Genomic DNA, 18,484 nt, shown 5'->3' with positions numbered 1-18,484 from the left:
ACCCCCCACTCCTGCTCCTCCACTCCCCCCAGTCTCCGAGTAAGTCATTTGCAGGGGCAGCAGGAATATCCAGGTTCCTTTAGCAAACACTCTGGGGTGATTCTTATGCTTAGACAATTTCAGGAAACATTGCCTTAGTGAAGACTTTCCAGAGTCTGCTACAGGGACAAGGGACTTCCTTCTCTCTCTGGGTGCTGCTCTCTTTTCTTACTCGTTCAGCCAACTGCTCCGTGCCTGGAATCTGTAGGAGAGCCGAGCAGCGGGCTGCACCCTGGGGGTGAGGCTGAAGCCAGGGTGGTGGAGATTCACCAGTGTGTTCCCTCTCCCCACGCTCCCCTGCCTCCCTCCTCCTGCCTCCCGCTGCCACTTCCCCTCCACTGGCTGCCTGGGGGCACTCAGGGAAGGCAAATCCTAAACCGTGTAACCGAAGAGGGTGATGTGCTTAAACCAATTCCTGGTCGGGTCTCTCCAGGCACAGAGCCTCTGGCAGGATAACCAGGCTAAACCCGGAGGGGAAGGGAGGGAGGTGGTGGGCAAGAGTGACAGAAGGAGGTCACAGAGCAAACAGAGAGAGAAGGAGGAGGCTGGTGTGCCTGGAGCGGAGTTGGAAGGATGAGGCCAGAGGCTGGGGGGGGGGGGGGGGGGGGTTGCAGAGCAGCAGGGCACAGACTTGGGATATTATGTGGCTCACAGTGGGAGGACTTTAAAGGGATTTGAGCAGATAGGCTGGGTCTGAGAACCCAGGGGAAGGTCCCACAGGACCAGCCAAGAGGGTCCCTGGCTTCACGGAGGACAGAAATCACATGTGGGCCAGAGGCAGTGAAAACTGAGTTTATTGAATAAAAATTGAGTGACAGACAGAGGATAGTGGACGGAGTGTCTGGGAGACTCAGAGAGGAGAGAATGAGTCTCATCGTTGCTTGGGGTTAGGGGTTTACCTTGGAAAAGGGTCTAGGGAACGTCCGTGTGCCTTTAGGAATCCACGGTAGGTCCCATCAAAGGGGAGTCAGGTGAACCGTCAGCGCTTTTCCATAAATCACTGGAGGGGGCGTATGGATGCCAGCTTCAGCCGCGGTTTGTTGGAAGCTGTTGTCCTGGAACGTACCTGGGATCTGGCTCTTCTTTAATGTGATCAGGTGTTTGGGGGCTTGGACAGAACTCAGAGAATGATTCACTTTCTTGCTTCCCCCTCGAAGTGGGAACTTGCTTCTTCGGCTTATTCAGAGGTCAAGTATAGAACAGGAGTAAACGGGGCCTGGCAGGAAAACAGCCAGGACGGAGCCCTTCTAAAATAGAGTCCCTGCAGCGTCCCTACTTCATAGTGACGGGGTTTGACTCCTGCCTTTCCCAGATCACTTTGGCTGCGGGGGTGGAGGGGATCGCTGGGGGCTGGGGCTGAGTGTGGACCGGGGAGGCCGGCTCGGGGAAGGCAGCAAGAGGGCAGAGACGCAGACATGACGTTGGCCCGTTCTGAGAACAAGGAGACAGTGAGAGAAATGGAGAGACATTGTGGGGATGGGAAGAGGCCGAGGGGCACAAGGGGGCCCAAGGGGGCCCAAGGGGGCACAGAGGGGCAGACGTGTCAGAGCCAGTCTGGTGCGTGCCCATCTGCGGGCTCTGCTCCTGAGAGTGACGGTGTAGGTAGTTGACGTGACAACGAACGTGGGACAAAGCAGGCATTTTAAAAAATATTTTATTTGTCAGAGAGAGAGAGAGAGAGAACAAGCAGGGGGAGCGGCAGGCAGAGGGAGAGGGAGAAGCAGGCTTCCCGCTGAGCAAGGAGCCCGATGTAGGACTTGATCCCAGGACCCTGGGATCATGACCTGAGCCGAAGGCAGGCACTCAACCGACTGAGGCACCCAGGCGCCCCCCTAAAGCAGCTATTTTGAGCCAGGCTCCCAGAAGCCCGGCCCTCCTCCCAGCCACCCCAAAGCTTTGGCCAGTCGCCTTCTGAACCTCCAGAGTGGCCAGGGCTTGACCCCTCCCCACCCCGAGCAGAGGGGCAGGCCAGCATCACGCAGTTGGCCCTTGTCATTGGTTGTACTCCCTTCACGACTGGTGTCCTTTCCGTGAGCCATCCGTGGCAATATTGACGTAACAATTTTCCTAAATCCGCGACATTTTTTAAAACACTTAAACAAGAGTATTTAAAGGGAAGAGTTTCTGACCCATCTGGCCATGGAAAACTGGTATTGTATGCCATCGAAGGTAAGTCTAAAAAAACAGACACAGACAAAAAAAAAAAAAAGCAAAAGAATTACATTCACCCTGAAAACAATCGCCTGGAGAAGGTTCTGAGCCCCCACTTTCTCAAGAGGGCCATTGGCAAGGAAGGGAGAGTGTTAAGGGCACGACAGCACCAAACGGAGACTTTCTCAGGCGGAATAGACTCAAAAGGGGGTTGAGAAGAGAGCGCCTCTCTCCCTGCACAGTTCACAGCTGAGCAGTGCTGAGGTCAACAACCAGAAAACCTGGAGGAGAAACAGATTTTCAGCCCAAAGTTGGACTGAATGCACAAGGGGTTAGCCCGGCGGAGTGGGGGGGGGGGGGGAGAGAAGCAAACAGGCAGACTTGTTTTAGCTACTTAAAAAAGGTTGAAATTTCCATAAGACAAATTCTTCAAAACAAAGCAGTACGGCCTTAAGTAGGCATGGAGTGTGGATAGGTGTGAGTGTGTGTGTCTGTGTGAGTGTGTACGTGTGTTATTGATCAAACCAGATTATTTTCAAGCTGTGTGATGTGGGTAAGCCAACCTCTCTGAGCCTTGTTTTCCTCTTCCGTAAAGAGGAAGTAACAAAAATCACCCTTGGAGGGTGTCATGGGGATGGGTTGAATGACACATCCCTAGCACACCTGCACGGTACAGCGCCGGGCCCCTGGAAACCACTCGGCAGATGCGGACATTGGCAACTCTCTGAGGGGCAGCCTAGGCTAGCATAAAGATGGAAGGGTCTTGGGCATCTACCAGCCTGGACTCGTGTCCTGGCACCGTCACTGCCGGCTGGGAGATCGTGAGTGAGTGAGTGAGTTCCTGACTCTGAGCGTGGGTTTTCCCATCTGTACGATGGACACTGAGCTGATCCCTCCCTTTACCTGGGCTCCATTTCAGGTGCGGACAGGCCTCCTGATGAACTTGTTGGGTGTCCTGCTGCTCAGCCTGGCCATGAATACTTGGGCACAGACCATCTTCCAGCTGGGCACCTTCCCGGACTGGGCCGACATCCACTCAGCCAACATCACAGCACTGCCATCTGCCTTGGCCAACGACACATTTCGGACCCTTTGAGCCCCCCTCCGGGACCCTCTCTGGGCTGGGCCCTCCCAGAAGGCTTCTGCCATCACCTGCTGCTAGGACTCTACAGGATGATGGAGCAGTTCTTTTCTGTGATCCAGTATGCAGAAAGCAAGGGTGACCTCCAGTGGTCCACTTGGGCCCACAGGCTCATTATCTAGGACACCCTCTCCTTCTCTTTCGTGGAGGTCAGGGCCCAGATATCTCCCAGATCTGCTGCCAGAGAAACAAGCTCCTTTAGCTCTGAGCTGTTCTATGGCTAGGGTGCAAGGGAGCCCTATTTCAGCAGCAGGAAGCACGTCTGGAACGGCATTTGTCTTACACAGCTGGAATGGGAGGGGCCATTGATTCCCACGGACACCGCTAATGTCCCCCAGGGCCTACTTTAGGTTACACTCTGGAGAGACCGTCTTGCCTTTAGATGTCGCCTTCCTCAGAGAGGCTTCTGGGGCTGCACTGTCCCAGCTGTTCACAGCCACAGCATGTCCTGCCCAGTCTGTGCCCGTTGTTTGAATCTGACCCCTGCCGGTACACCGCAGCCGCCACAGCCGGGGATGCTTTCGGTCCCTGGAGACAGCGGAGGGACAGGTGTCCTCCTGAGGTCGAGGAGGCTGTGCGGATCCTCCTCGCTGCACTTCCGGGTGCCTGAGCACACCAGGGGAGTTCTAGAAACCCTGACATCTCTACCCACGCTTTTTAGGATGTTCCTCTTTAATCTGATTCAGTTTGACTGTCATTCTGGGGTCAGGCCGAGCCCTGGCCCTACTGTCCTTCCAACGAGGACTCTCCGATGTGTAGCCAGCGGGGGACTTTGTGGCTGCCAGCTACTGCTTATTGCGACAGCTGGTCCTCCCCTCCCTGCCCATACCCCGAGGGGTAAGCATGTTTCATTAGCAAAGGCCACATTTTTCAGGAATGAAAAAAAAAAAAAAAAGTCAGAAGATACATTGGGGGCTCATAAAAGGCCAGGGTAAAATTTCTCAGGCAGGCAAAACATCGTAACCTCTTCTACAGAGGGGGTCAACCGAGACTTCCCCTGAGCCAGTGGCTGGTGGGGGCTGTCCTAGATCTGACCCCTCCTTGTTTCCAGCAGAAGCATCTAGGCATCCCCAGTGAACAGCACAGTGTTAGGCCCAGCGGGCGCTCAGGAAGTGGAATGAGTGGCCCACATTAGCCTGGCACTGGACAAGGTGCCCATGGGGGGTCCGGAAGCCTCGTGTCTCCCCTTCCTACACATCTGAGGGATGATGTCCCCCGAGCAGTGTGGGCTGGGACGGCAGCACCCAGAGACTGAACTTGTCCTCCGTACGGCATGAGTGAGTCACGGCTGTTTCCCTGGGAGCAGCAGGGAGGAGAGAGGAAAGGCCCCCACGTTGGGGGATGGTCTCCACCTCTTCCCGCATGAGAACTTCAGTATCCAGTCACGTCTACAGCCCGTGGGATTTGGGAGCTGCACTCCTGGAGAGCAGGGGACCAGAGAAGTCCATTCACGGAGAAACCCATGGGACCTGTAACCAGATGAATCGTGATTTCAAATACTTCTGATTGAAAATGCTATAAAATAAAGAGCATTAATCAACACTGGGCCTACAGATGATTTGCTTTCTGGGCATAAGAGAGCTTGAAAGCCCCAAGTTCCTGAGTTGGGGGTTCTGCGGAACAGACCTCCCTGACTTCACTTCCTTACTGCTCTCCCCTCTCCACTCCAGCCACGTGCTTAAACTGCCCTGCCTCAGGGCCTTTGCACATGCTGTTCCCTTTGCCAAGAACACTTTGCTTCCAATGATGTGCTTGTTTCCTCACTTTATTCAGGTCTCTGCTCAAATGTCACCTCCCCAGAGACTCTTCCCTGACCATCTGGTGTAAAATCTTGCTCTTATTATGCTCCGTCTCCTTACTCTGCTCTATTTTTCTTCTTAGGATTCAGTCAGGCCACTGTATTATGTATTTTCTTGTTTATTAACTTTCTCTCCCTCTAAAATACCAACTTATCAGAATACGAACTTTATTTTGTTGAGTGCCATAACTCTGGTACCTAGAATGGTTTCTGACACATAACAGGTGCTCAGTAAATATTTGATTAATGAATCTATACCAGAATTTATAAGAAAGCAGCCTTGCCCTCTGATCCGCGGTCTGTCCTATTCATTTCTTTGCTCACTCCTTCTTCCATTTATTCATTCAACAATATTTATTTAAAACCTGATTATGTGCTCATTCACTGTCCCCATCCACATGGAACTTACATGCTAGCAGAGGAAACAGGCAGTGGGCAGGTAAACAAATAAATGACTCTGGGTCATGATATGGGCAAGGGAGAAGATGAAACTGGACAACGTGATGAACTGACTCAGAAGCTGTTTCAGCCAGGGTGATCAGGGAGGACTTCCCTGAGGAGGTGCCATTAGACTGAGACTGGAAGGAGTCAGTCATGCGCTCATGGCAGCATGGGAGGAAGGTGGGTGGCAGGGGTGGTTACAGGATCATTGGAAATACACACGAGACTCCTGTCTGGAATACAAGAGGAACATCCAGAAATCAGAAAGAACAAACACACAGCAGAACACCTGGTTTAGTTACTGTGCCCATATAACACACCACCCTAAACTCAGGCCCTAGAACACAGCAACTTACTGGCTTATGTTTCTGCATTTTTTTTTTTTTTAAGAGAGAGAGAGAAAGACTTTGAGCAGGAGAGAGGCTGCAGGGGGAGAGTGAGGAGGGGAAGAGAGAATCTTATGCAGGGGCCACACCCAGTGCAGAGCCGGCTGCAGTGCTTGATCTCACGACCCCGAGATCATGACCTGAACTGAAATCAAGAGTCAGATGCTTTGCCTACTGAGCCACCCAGGTGCGCCGTGTTTCTGCATTTAGACAGAGCTCTGCAGGGCTGGCTTTGTCTCTGTTCTACATGGTGTGGCCGAGGTCACTCAGCGGGGAGTTTAGCTGGAGCTTCAATGTCTGCAATGACTGTGGAGCCTTCAGAGAGTCTAGTCCAGACCTCTGAACCTGACAGTGGACCTGACCAGCAGGAGCTTTGCTATTCGGACCTTCAACTGATTGGATGAGGCCCACCACATCAGGAGGCAGCAATCTGATTCACTCAAACTCCATTAATCTAAATGTAAATCTCATCCAAAAACACCCTCACAGAAACATCCAGAATAATGTTTGACCAAATAGCTGGAGGCTGCGGCCCAGCCATGTTGACACAGAAAGCGAACCATCACACCCACAGAAGCCAGAATGCAGGAAAGTCCTTGGAGGCTGCCCGTCCAGGTCTAACCCCAGGGCTTGGGGCAAGGAGGAGAAGAGTGGAGACTGGGTCTGGAGGGGCAAGCTGAGAAAACATGGCAGGGAAGGTTTAGACCAAGTTGGAGCTTGTCATCTAGTGGTCCCCAGGTCTGCTTCCAGTCCACAGTCAGGCTTTTGGGGCCACCTTTCATGAGTTTTAAACTATTAATTGATTGCTAACATTTTAGACATAAATTCAGAAAATTTTACATTAAAACCTAGATTTGTGCTTCTCTTAGAAAAGAAAAGACCAGGAGGTCTGGCAACATGGGACCCTATCACCACCTGGCAACAATTGTTTGGAGTTGAGTACTGGTGGAGGGAAAATTCGAACTGATAGGCGAACTCTCTTGTTTGCCACAGCCCCTACCCCTCCTTAATGCCTTACACTGATTCTCTTCATTTTAAAAACACCAGGTTTTTAAAACTGAGTACAAAAAATGAAGATAATATATCCCCTTAATAAATTTTATATTGATTACATTTTGAGAGGATAATGTTTAGGATATATTAGGTTGAATAAAACTTTTATTGAAAGTCGAATAAAAATTTTATTAAAATAAATTTCACTTTTTATGTGGCTCCTAGAGAATTTTTACATACATACATGGCTCGTATTCTGTTTCTGTTGGATAGCATTATATCTTGGTAAGATTTTAGCCACCTCTCCGTATTCTCAGGCTGAGTGGATGTGTGGCAACAGTATGCCAACGGGCTATAAAATTCAATGACTCCAATATTCTATGGACCTCCGATGCGGATTCTAGATCTGAAGGCTTACCACTTCCTCTTCCTATACTGTCTTATGGTTCTGATTCCTCCACCCAGAAATTCCCCTCAAAAAGCTGATTCTATTTTGGATGATTCAGAAGACCCTTCCGGACGTTGTGGGACTTGGAGCCAAGCCAGCTTTATGTAGGCAGAAGTAAAAAAGCCAAAAATATCTTCTGCCACTTCCCACCCTATGCCACCAAACTCCCAAATCTTACACATTCACCAGAGGCCTTCAGGAAATGACCACCATAGTCCTTAACCAATCGGCTCCCTGGGGCCAGTACAGAAACTAGGCAAATGTGGGTCCTGCCAGGCCCACTCCTGTCTGACCGGCACAATGCCCTAAAGTTCCCTATGGCATGGGGACCCTGGCGCGCGATCTGGCCCAGTGGGCATCGTAGAAGCCTGTATGATCAGGTCTGAGCAGAGCTGGGACTCACCTAGATAGAGCTGTCGGCCCAGGTGGGAGAAAGTGGGGCAGGAACATGTTATCTACTGACTGGGTGCTCTACATACATTATTCTATTAAATCCTCAAACAATCCTAGGAAGTAGGTGTTAGTATTCTCATGAGAGCAGAGTCCACACAAGTTCAGAGAAGGACGGTGTCTTGTCCAAGGTCACACAGCACAGTGAGCGGCACAGCTGGCGTTCACGTACGGATCTACTTACTACCCCCAGCCCCCCGGGCCCCCGCAGTTCAGAGGGACAGCTAGACGGCCCCCTGCACCTGGTCGGCGGCCCCCGAGCCGGCTCGGGCCCACAGCCTTGGTAAGACGGGCCTGCACAAAGGCCTTTTTTAAATGCTGGCTTTAAAAACTTGGAGACTTTTATATAAAAAAGGGAATGACCGGCATCTTTGGAAAAACTGGAAAATCTGGTGATGTTGGACCTCTTTTCAAGGGACTTCAACCCTCCACCGGAGCGGAGTAGGAGCCCTCCTTTTCGAGACGGTCTGCACGCGGCCGTCCACGCTGTCTCCATCCCACGTGCTTTAAGCCTTGCCTTAACGGGCGGCCTCTGCAGGCGCCCGGGGTTTCCTGCTCCCGTCTGCTCTGGGTGCTCGGTTCTCTGCAGACGTGGTGCCTGGCCTGGCTTCCTGGGGGGGCTTGTGATCTGGGAAGCGTGTCAGGCCCTCTGAGGGCCACAGGTGTCTCATTGGATTGTGTGACCATGATAATGTCACTTCCGCTGTCTGGGCCACAGAACACCCTCCTTCAGGCCTGAGCAAGTGACCCAGGCAACATGTCTTTATAAGGGAAAAGGAGGGGGAGTCTGGAACACCACCTAGGTGTGCCCTTTCTCCCTGGGCCATCCATCCTGCAGGGTAGAGGGCTGGGGGCACAGCGGAGGGCTCCCGGAGGAGGCAGAGCACAGAGATGCTGGGGGCGAAGCATCTCCTTCCAGAGAGGGATTGGCTTTCCAATCAGCCCAGCGGTGTAGCTGCCGGGTGATGACTGCAGCAGAGTGCGCACGCAGGGACCTCACACTTATTAAGTGCCTACTGTTTGCAGTGCCAGATGCATCTGAAGGTAACACGAGTCTTGGGAACCCTTCCCTCCACACCCGTAGAGCCCAGTGGCTGACCAGTAGACTCTGGAACAGGACCATCGGCTATAAATCACGGCTCTTCCTCTTACTAGCTGAGTGGCTTGGTGAAGGGACTTAATTCTCTGGGTCTCACTTTTCTGAACTGAAGAATGAAAATAACAGTACCTACCACAAACGGTGTTTGGAAATAAGCATTCAGGGAACTCGAAAAGAACTATTGAGAAGCGTGTCTGATACTTAGCCAGTGCTCCGTAAATGTTAACTGTTATTATCATGCCACTCTTTTTTTTTTAAAGATTTTATTTATTTATTTATTTGACAGAGAGAGAGACAGCCAGCAAGAGAGGGAACACAAGCAGGAGGAGTGGGGGAGGAAGAAGCAGGCTCCCAGCTGAAGAGCCTGACGTGGGGCTCGATCCCAGAACGCTGGGATCACGCCCTGAGCCAAAGGCAGATGCTTAACGACTGCGCCACCCAGGCGCCCCTATCATTCCGCTCTTTTAAAAGGAGGAAACTGGTGGGGTCACCTGCTCAAGGTCACACGGGCAGGGAGGGACAGAGCTAGAGACAGAAAGCCAGCTGGAGAGGGGACCTGAGCCACTCCGCTTCAAAGAGAGTCTCAGCAGAGGTCCAATTGTCTCTTGTGGGTTCCCACCGCTCAGAGTGGGGGATCAGGTCCCTCTTGGGGCACACAACTGTGGAGGGGGAGCAAGGGGAAGCCAAGCCGAGTTCTAGTCCTGGCACTACCACTAATGAGCGGGATGGCTTCTCTGGGCCTCAAAACTGAGTGAAATTTCCTCAGTGAAATGGGGGCAGTTCTACCTTCCTGCTTTCAGGATCACAGATAACTGCTTGGAGAATGTTCTTGCCTCCCACACCTTCCACCCACCCCTGCCTGTGGGAAGAGGATGAGGCAGCTTGCCCAACCCCCTGGGAGGTGGGCCCGGGCCTGAGCGGAACAAAGCCACTAGGAGGGCTTAATTAAGGACCAAAAAGCAGAAGCAACAGGGTTTTCCCCAAGTTCTGGAGAATACAGTTACCCCCACTTCCTCTCCACCTGCCATCACTGCCTGAGCCTGCCTGCCCCGATCCAGATCCGCGGCTATTCAGGGAGCATGAGGGCCCTGTGGGAGACAGCTGCACACCTCGCCAGGACCGGGTAGGTCTGCAGACCCTGGACACTGGGACTACAGGCAAGAAAACGGTCAGTGGTCTGGCACGATGGGTATGAGCTTAGCCTCAAGCTCTGCCGTTCCCCAGCTGCGTGACCTTGGGTAAACTCCACTTCTGTGAGCCTCAGTTTTCCCATCTGTGAATAAGACTAGTAATAATGTCTACAAGATAGTTGTAAGAATTGAGGGGTGCCTGGGTGGCTCAGTCGGTGAAGCATCTGCCTTGGGCTCAGGTCATGATCCCGGGGTCCTGGGATCGAGTTCCGCATGAGGCTGCTTGCTCACCGGGGAGCCTGCTTCTCCCTCTGCCTCTGCCTGCCACTCCTGCTTGTGCACGTGTGTTCTCTCTCTCTAACAAACAAAATCTTAAAAAAAAAAAAAAGAATTGAACGAGAAAATGCACACACAGGGCTTGCCACCCTGGCAACAGATGGCAGCTGATTTCCACATCATTCCCGACACTCCCCCACGCCTTGGCTTCCCGGCATGACTTACAGCTGGCTTCCCTTCCCCTATCGCTTGTATTATTCACTATTCTTTTAAGGGCTACCATGTCCTGAATACTTATTATACAAAAGGAGGAGGTTTAGTCCTCAACGAAAATGGCCTCAGGGGCCAGAAAGGCCGTAATTCATCATCTCTGACCACGAGTGGGCCCTTGGTGCTGCCCAACTTGGAGAGCATTGCCCTGGTTCATTGGCTCTCACAACCTCCGGCACAACTCTTTCCACCCTCTCCTTCCTCTTCCAGCTTCCACTGCCTCCTCCAACACACTCTCCGTCAACGCTGACCTCGCTTTCCTGCCACCCCGAGCAAACAGAAGTAATCCTACGACAGCCTACAAATATTTAGGGAGCTACGTGCCAGACACTGTTCCAGGCAATTGGGCCACATGAGTGAGCACAAGAGACCAAGTCCCTCCCCTGGTGGCATTGATGCTTGCGTGACAGAGAACAGGTGACCTGCTCCTTACTCTGTCCCAGACACAGAGTGACCCTACGAGGTGCTAATTCTATCCCCCCATGTTACAGACATGAGTTACATGTCATAGAAATGAGAAAACTGAGGCACTGAGAGATTAAGAATCTTGACCAAGGTCACACAGATGGTGAGTGCTGAAGCGGGCATTTGAACCCAGGCCGTCTGGAGGCTGTGCCCTTAACCACTGCTCTGTTGTGCGTCAGAGGAACTGAGACGTAGACGCCCACATTTTGCCCATCACCTGCCCCTCCTTTTGTGCTGTCCATCTTACCAGCTGCCACCACTAAGAAGATCACTCCAGGGGGCCTCCCCTTCGTCCACGCCCCCCTCTTGATGGGCTCTCCCATCTGCAAACCTGTTGGAGTCTCTCCCAGCTTGGTCCCACCCCCACCAGTGGCCTTGGCACCCTGTCTGCGCCCCTTTACTACAAACATGACTCTGCACACTCATATCTCATGTTCGACTCCTTTCGGGCTTTCCCGGGTCCCCTCTAGTTAGGTTTTGGCCCACGGTGCCACCACGCTACCCTTGGGCAGTCACCGGGGACCTCCATGTAGGCAAATCCAACGGTCCTTGCTCAGTCCGCAGCCTCGTGGACCCATCAGCAGCACTTGACGTGGTCTCTCCCCCCTTGTTGGAACACTGTACTGGCTCGGCTTTCCCAGCCGCCTTCTTGCCTCCCACCCTGAGACGAGGGCTCAGTCCTCGAGTCTCTCCTCCCCACCAGCACACTGTCCCGAGGAGTCTCCTCCTGCCCCACGGCTTTCAATGTCATCTATACCTCCGTGATTTTACGTGTCATTAATTTCCCACCTTGGACGACACCTGGGTGTTTTCAGTGGTTCGGACACCAAACCTCAAGGTCATCCTTGACCTCCCTCTTCCTCTCACTCTCACGGCCAATCAGACTGCCTATCGTGTTGGCCCCTCCAGCAGACTGTGTCCAGAACCCAGCCTCTTCTCACGGATTCCTCTGCCATCACTCTCGAATGCAGGCTGCGGGAGGGCCTGGATTCTTGTCGGATTCCTTCATTCCTGTCTCTCCACTGGTGAGCCTATCATAGTTGCTTAATGCATGTAAGGACAACAGAGTAGAAAAGCTCCTGAGTGGTCAGTGGGTCCACTCCCCACGCCTCCAAATCATAGAGGAGACCCTGAGGTCTATAGAGAAGGGATGTCCAGAGTCACACAGGAAGCCAGCCAAGACTGTGCATTTAGGGCAAACAGTGTCTCTCTCTCTCTCTCCCCAATTCTCTCTCATCTGTGCTTCTCTCTCCACGACTCTTGCCCTCCCCGGGGCGAGGCACCCCTGCAAACCTGGAATTATGGATGCAGGCAGCCCAGACATCCATGCTCACATCCCCGGGAACTGGGCTGTTCCCTGAAGAGCCCAGTAAGGGTCATCCTAGGGCAGCCTCTGATTCGTTCCGCTTGGGTCCTGTGGGTTTGGGGTGAGTCACGGGGAAGAGTGCCCACCCGTGTGGCTAAAGGGGTGCAGCCTGTTTGCAATTGAAGGGTTTTGTGGCTCAGGGGCATTGGGCTGACATCCAACCCCTCATCCTCCTGAAAGAGCCCCCCCCCTTTTTCCTTACGTGCAGGTGGACGTTCTGGGGATTGGGGCTGGGCAAAGCCCTCGGCCCCCTGCGGGCCACCTGGCTTGCCTTCTCTCAGCCTGTCCCAACCAGCTGTGGCCAGCTGCTGACCCAGCTCCTCCTGTGTGGTTCCCTGGCTGTCGCCGCCGCAGGTCTGACATACCACTGGCTGGTGTCCTCGCTGCTCTACCCTCTGGGACCCTCTGCCACAGCGGCCACTGTCTGGGGCCTCCTGGTCTTCCTGGTGCTGGGCCTGGTGCCCCCTGCCCGCTGCCTGTTTGCTCTGAGCGTCCCTACCCTGGGCACGGAGCAGGGCCGCCGCCTGCTCCTCTCCTGGAGTACTGCCACCCTGGGCGTCGCCGTGGTGCCCAATGTCTTGGCCAACATGGGTGCCGCGGGTCAGGTGCTGAGATGTGTCACAGAGGGCTCCCTGGAGAGTCTGCTCAACACCACTCACCAGCTGCACACGGCGTCCAGGGCTCTGGGCCCTGCTGGTCACGCAGGGAGCCAGGGCTTGACGCTGCAGGCCCAGGGCAATGGCTCTGCGTTCCAGCTGCACATGCTCAACGTCACCCAGCAGGTGCTGGAGGACTTCTCTGGCCTGGAGTCCCTGGCCCGGGCGGCCGTGCTAGGGACCCAGCAGGTGGTGGCAGGGCTCTTTATGCTGGGCCTCCTGGTGGACTCGGCCTGGTACCTCCATCGCTACCTGACCGACCTGCGGTTTGACAATATCTACGCGACCCGGCAGCTGGCGTGGCAGCTGGCGGAAGCCCGGGCCACGCACCTGGTGGCCTCCCCACCAGCCTGGCTGCTCTGGGCCACCCGGCCGAGGCTGTCCCAGGGGGAGCTGCTGAGTTGCCTCCTGAGACTGGGGCTGCTCGCCTTGTTCCTGATGGCCACAGCTGTGACGGTGGCCACAGACCACGTGGCCTTTCTGCTGGCTCAGGCGGCCGTGGACTGGGCTCAGAAGCTGCCTGCCGTGCCCATCACGCTCACGGTCAAGTATGATGTAAGTGCGGTGAGGGGACTAGAGTCATTTCCTTGTAGGAAGGGGCGGGGGTGTTAACCACTTGATTTGCGATTGAATTCTGTTTGCCTTCAAGTCCCAGTCCTTGGAGAAACTAGGGGGGCCCAGACTCATTGGATTCCCAGCACAGCCCGGTGTAGTGGGTTCTATTCTCACCCCTATGGCAGGTGAGGCTCCAGATACCCAACGACTTGAAAATAACTTGACCCCCCAGGTCACTCTTTTCCTAAGTGGCAAGATGTCCTAGCCTCATTTTCCTCCCTTGTACAAACTGGATCCTTGCTCCTCGCCCTGCCGGGTTATTGTGAGTCTTAACGTGTGGTTCTCTGTAAAAGGACCCAGGGAGCTCCATGCCCCACAGGAGAGGTCCAATCAGTAGCGGCTATCGTGAACAGCTCACAGCTGTGTGTATCAGACTGGAGGAGGGCTTACGAATGAGCTAGATCAGGAGTTTGCCAACTGTGCCCCGGGGCCACACCCTGCGGGCTTCCTGGTTTGGTAAACTACGTTGTATTAGAACAGAGCCATGTCATTTGTTGAGGTATTGGTCCGTGGCTGCTCAAATGAAGTTGATGGCTGCATCAGGGACGGTATGATCTGTGAAGTGAAACGTATTCCTCAACTTAAAAGCTCGTTTATTTATTCTGATTTTAAAAGAGAATAAAATACCTCCGTGAGCCCCCTGCACTGAACCCGGAAGAGAAGTAGGCCCTGGGCAGAACCAGGACCCAACTAAGAAGTCTGGCTCCAAAGTTTAAATGGTTCACCTCTGACCTCCATGTGTCCCTACACCTGTTCCTGTGTACCCCAAGGGAATTGGAGAGGCTAATTCTTAGGAGCAGGATGTTGGGACCCGCCTTGGCTGGGACAGACACCCCCCACCCCCACCCCCCACCCCCACGGCTGGCCACATCATTGTGTGACCTTAGGCTTTGCATCTTTTCAATGAGGCTCATTCTGGGCTCAACCTCAGAGGATCATGCGTGTCTGATGAAAAAGACATCTAAAGGCTTCACTAAGGGCTTAGCAAAGAGTAAATGCCCGTAGCACCCATTTGTGTTCTCTAAAGCATTCTCTGCCAAACATAATAATAAAAATAGCATTTGTACAGTGCTTTTTATTGTCAAAAAGCATGCTCAGACTCCTGATGTCATTTGATACCCCTCAGTGCCCAGGAGGCAGGAGGCTGGGTTACTTCTGTGCCCATCTTGCAGAGGAGGGCAAGCGGCCGTGAGTGGTGGGGAACAGGGACTGGCTGGAATGTCTGTCTGTTGACTTAGCCTTTGTCTCCTCTTTGAAGGCTACATACACAGTCCTGGGCTTTGTCCCCTTCCTCTTCAACCAGCCGCCTCCGGAGAGCCCCTTCCTCTCGGCTCACAACACCTTCCAGTGGGAGCTCCGCTTCATCTCCCCGGGCTGCCCGCTGCTGCCCGCCCGGCACCCCCACACCGCCGCCCCCCTGGCTGCCGGGGCCCTGCAACTGGCAGCTTGCGCCACCGTCCTGCTGGAGACCTACGCCCAGCGCCTGCGACACACCATCGCTGCTTCCTTCTTCTCCACCCAGGAGGCAAGGAGGGTCCACCACCTTCACGCCCGGCTTCAACACAGATACGACAGGCACGGAGGCCAGAGGCTTCCCATGGGGCCTCCTTCCTGCTCTCAAGACCCAGGTCTGCCAGCATCCACCCAGCATAGGTAGACAGGCCTACAGCACGCTGGCCACTGGAAAGAACAGAGAGCTGTAGGGCAGAGGGGAAAGAGCTTGGGAGCCGCACAGACCTTGGTCTTCCTGCTGCCTTACTGTGTGACCTTGGATAGATTGCTTCACTTCTCTGAGCCTCAGTTTCTACGCCTTGCACAGTAACAACACATGCGACCTACTTTCCACGTGGGGATGTGGGAAGGAAGGAATGCAATCTTGAGCATAAAAGGCTTCAGGAAGCAGTAAAGACCTCGGCACAGTGAAGACAAGAAAATGCAGAGACAACTCGAGGTTTCTCCAGGCCAGTTGGGGGTCAGCCCGGGCTCTCATCTGCATCCACTGCTTTCCCTGATAAATGGAAACGTCACGTGGTGAATGTATCTAAATGCTCCTGAAACTTATTTATATGTCCCCTGAATCCTCTTAGATTTAGCCATCTAAAATTTTTTGATTTTATAAACGAAGTATTTATTAAATCCCAAATTAGATTATGTTACTCTTTTGTTTCAAATTCCTCTGGGGATTTCCCATGCCGGTTGGCAGGGTTTAGCAAATAAAAATCCATGACACCCGGTTCCATGTAAATTTCATTTCAGATAAATAACAAATATGGGTTTAGTCTAAGTACGTCCTTGAGACATTCTTATACTAAACATACTTATTCTAAACCTGTATTTGTTGCTTATCTGAAATTCAAATGGAACTGAGTAATCCATGTTTTATCTGGCAATTGCATCCCCAATCAAAGTTCTAGTAAAACCCCAGCTGTCTGCCCTGTGGGTTTGGTGTTCCCTGTTGTTCCCTGAAGATCATTCTCTGCCCTTCTTTTTCCCAGGAATTCATACCTCTGTGAATTGTATCATCCTGTCTCCCCTGGCCTCTGACTTCTAGCTGGGCTCAGCCAGTGGGAGGCATTGGCCGGTGATCCAAAGTAGGAGAGGAGAGAGATGTCAGGGTATTTGTTCCTGCAGCCCTCTGGGCTACTTGGCAGAGGCCACATTCCATTACAGGCAGCCACAGCTCCTGTCTGGCTGGGTGGTCCCTCAAGGTGGCTGTAGATGCCCCTGGGTTCTGGAACAGTATAGCTTCTGCAGGTGCTAGTCTCTGAGAGCTTTACCATCCTTCCCTTTACCAAGTCCCCACCTCGGTACCTTCATTAAACTCTTCCATTTCCCCTTTAGGACTACCATCGCTTTCCTGCCAGGACCCTGACTGATGATGTGCCCTGGGTCTCAAAGCCCCGCTCAAGCCAACCTCTCCCTGCCTTGCTATGCCCGGGCTTAGGGCACGATGCATGGGCTTAAACTCCCCAGACACACCAGGCTGGTTTGCACCTCGGGGCAATGCTCTTGCTGTCCCCACATCCTGGAACACACTTCCTTCAAGTCTTGGCATGGAAAGCTTCGTTGCATCCTTCTGGAATTAGCCCAAATGTCACCTCCTCAGAGAAGCCTTCCCTGACCACTCTACCTTGTATTGTCCCATCCCAGCCAGTTTCACTCCATCGCAGGAGCGGACAAGTTATAATCTGTGAGCCAAATCTAGCCTGCTGCTTGGTTTTGTGAGCAGAATTTTATTGGAACATTGCCACACCCATTAGTCTAAGTATTGTCTCTGGCCGTGTCTGCTCTGACGGCAGATTTGAGTAGTTGAGGCAGGGACTGCATGGCCCACAAAAATCTGAAATATTTCCTGTCTGGCTCTTTAACTAAAATGTTTGCTGACCCCTGATCTCTCATATCAAGTTGCTATCTCGCCTCCGTAAGTGCTCTTACCCGTATCCTTTAGTAGCTTACGTATACATTTATAGATTAAGCTGCCTCTTTGTGTGTTACTTGCTGTGTGCTTCATGCAGACAAGAACGTAAACTCCATACTCTGTGTCTGGTCCTCCACACTATTTCCAGTACCTGAAGCAGTGCCTGGTACAAAGTAAACACTCAGTAAAAATCCAATCGATGACCGGGTCTCTGGAGGTAGGACCGCACGCTCTCTGTTCTTGGCTCCTCCCTGAAGATTTGGGGCTTGCAGAAGGGAATGGTTGGGTACTGGAAGCAGCCTGCTTTGGGCCAGATTTGTGGCCAAAGGGAAAACCACAAAGCAGGAAGAGATATATTCCCAGGCAAGTGTTTCAACTTAAGCAGCCAGTGCCTGTGAATCACCAGCTGCGGGGAGGTGAACCACAGTCCTGCCACCTCTCTGCCCGCTCCCCAGAGGTGTTTGCACGCATCCCCGAGAGCCATCACTGGCCTCACCCGACACCCAGTCCCACCCCCAGCTCCCTTTCCCACAGAGCTGCCTTGTGGCTTGTTTAGGCAATGACTCACCCACGCCTTTGCACAAGTAACACGTGAATGGTTGTCCTTAAGAAAATTAGAGCAGAGAAGATAATAATAGCTAGTGTTTGTTGGGTGCTGATGTGCGGGGAGTGTGCTGGGAGTGGGGCAGAGATGCCCACAATTGGCTCTCGGGAGCTGGTGTGGGCTGGCTCTAGCAAGCCATTAGATATGGCCAAAGCTCTGTGAAAGCATCACCTTATTTAAACCTCACAAAAGGGGGTACCTGGGTGCGGCAGTTGGTTAAGCATCCGACTCTTGGTTTTGGCTTAGGTCATGATCTCAGGGTGGTGGGATCAAGTCCCGCATCGGGCTCCATGCTCTGTGCTCCACGGGGAGTCTGCATGAGATTTTCTCTCTCTCTCTCTCTCTGCCCCTCCCCCCGCTTGCCCTCTCTCCCTCTCTAAATAAGTAAATAAAGAAATCTTTAAAGAAAAATAAACCTCACAAAAGTATACGAGATAGATGGTATTCTTCTCCCTTTAGGTGTGAAGAAATGGAGGTTCAGAGAGGTTAAGTGTTTTGCCAGAAGTCACACAGCTAATAAGCTGCAGAGCCAGAACTGAAATCCAGGTGGTCTGGCTTCCAGAGCCTATGATCTCTCTTTTTTTCTTTTTCTTTTTTTTTTTTAGAGATTTTATTTATTTATTTGACACAGAGAGAGACACAGCTAGCAAGAGAAGGAACACAAGCAGGGGGAGTGGGAGAGGAAGAAGCAGGCTCCCAGCAGAGTGGGGAGCCCGATGCGGGGCTTGATCCCAGGAC

At 52.9% G+C, this 18,484-nt stretch overlaps 2 protein-coding genes across 4 annotated transcripts in view; both read left to right on the top strand.

Moving 5' to 3' along the window:
• SLC13A3 (solute carrier family 13 member 3) overlaps positions 1-3,309 on the top strand; it is a 44,516-nt gene extending 41,207 nt beyond the window's left edge. For all 3 annotated transcript variants that reach the window (XM_040638422.1, XM_040638421.1, XM_040638420.1), the window contains one exon: positions 3,110-3,309. In XM_040638422.1, coding sequence (XP_040494356.1) covers positions 3,110-3,286 — 177 coding nt within the window. In that variant the 3' untranslated portion in view covers positions 3,287-3,309. The remainder of the gene's footprint in view (positions 1-3,109) is intronic.
• Positions 3,310-9,858: 6,549 nt separating this feature from the next.
• LOC103669699 (osteoclast stimulatory transmembrane protein) lies at positions 9,859-15,853 on the top strand. The gene is made up of 3 exons (XM_008698037.2): positions 9,859-10,069; positions 12,662-13,664; positions 14,983-15,853. The coding sequence occupies exons 1-3, from the start codon at positions 10,026-10,028 to the stop codon at positions 15,379-15,381; spliced, it is 1,446 nt and encodes a 481-aa protein (XP_008696259.2). The 5' UTR covers positions 9,859-10,025; the 3' UTR covers positions 15,382-15,853.
• Positions 15,854-18,484: the final 2,631 nt, after the last annotated feature.

Source organism: Ursus maritimus, unplaced genomic scaffold (genome assembly GCF_017311325.1).
Source record: "Ursus maritimus isolate PB19 unplaced genomic scaffold, ASM1731132v1 scaffold_22, whole genome shotgun sequence".
In the NCBI taxonomy this organism is placed as follows: Eukaryota; Metazoa; Chordata; class Mammalia; order Carnivora; family Ursidae; genus Ursus; species Ursus maritimus.
Note: the sequence above shows the minus strand (reverse complement) of the source record. Positions and strands in the feature narration are given on the sequence as shown.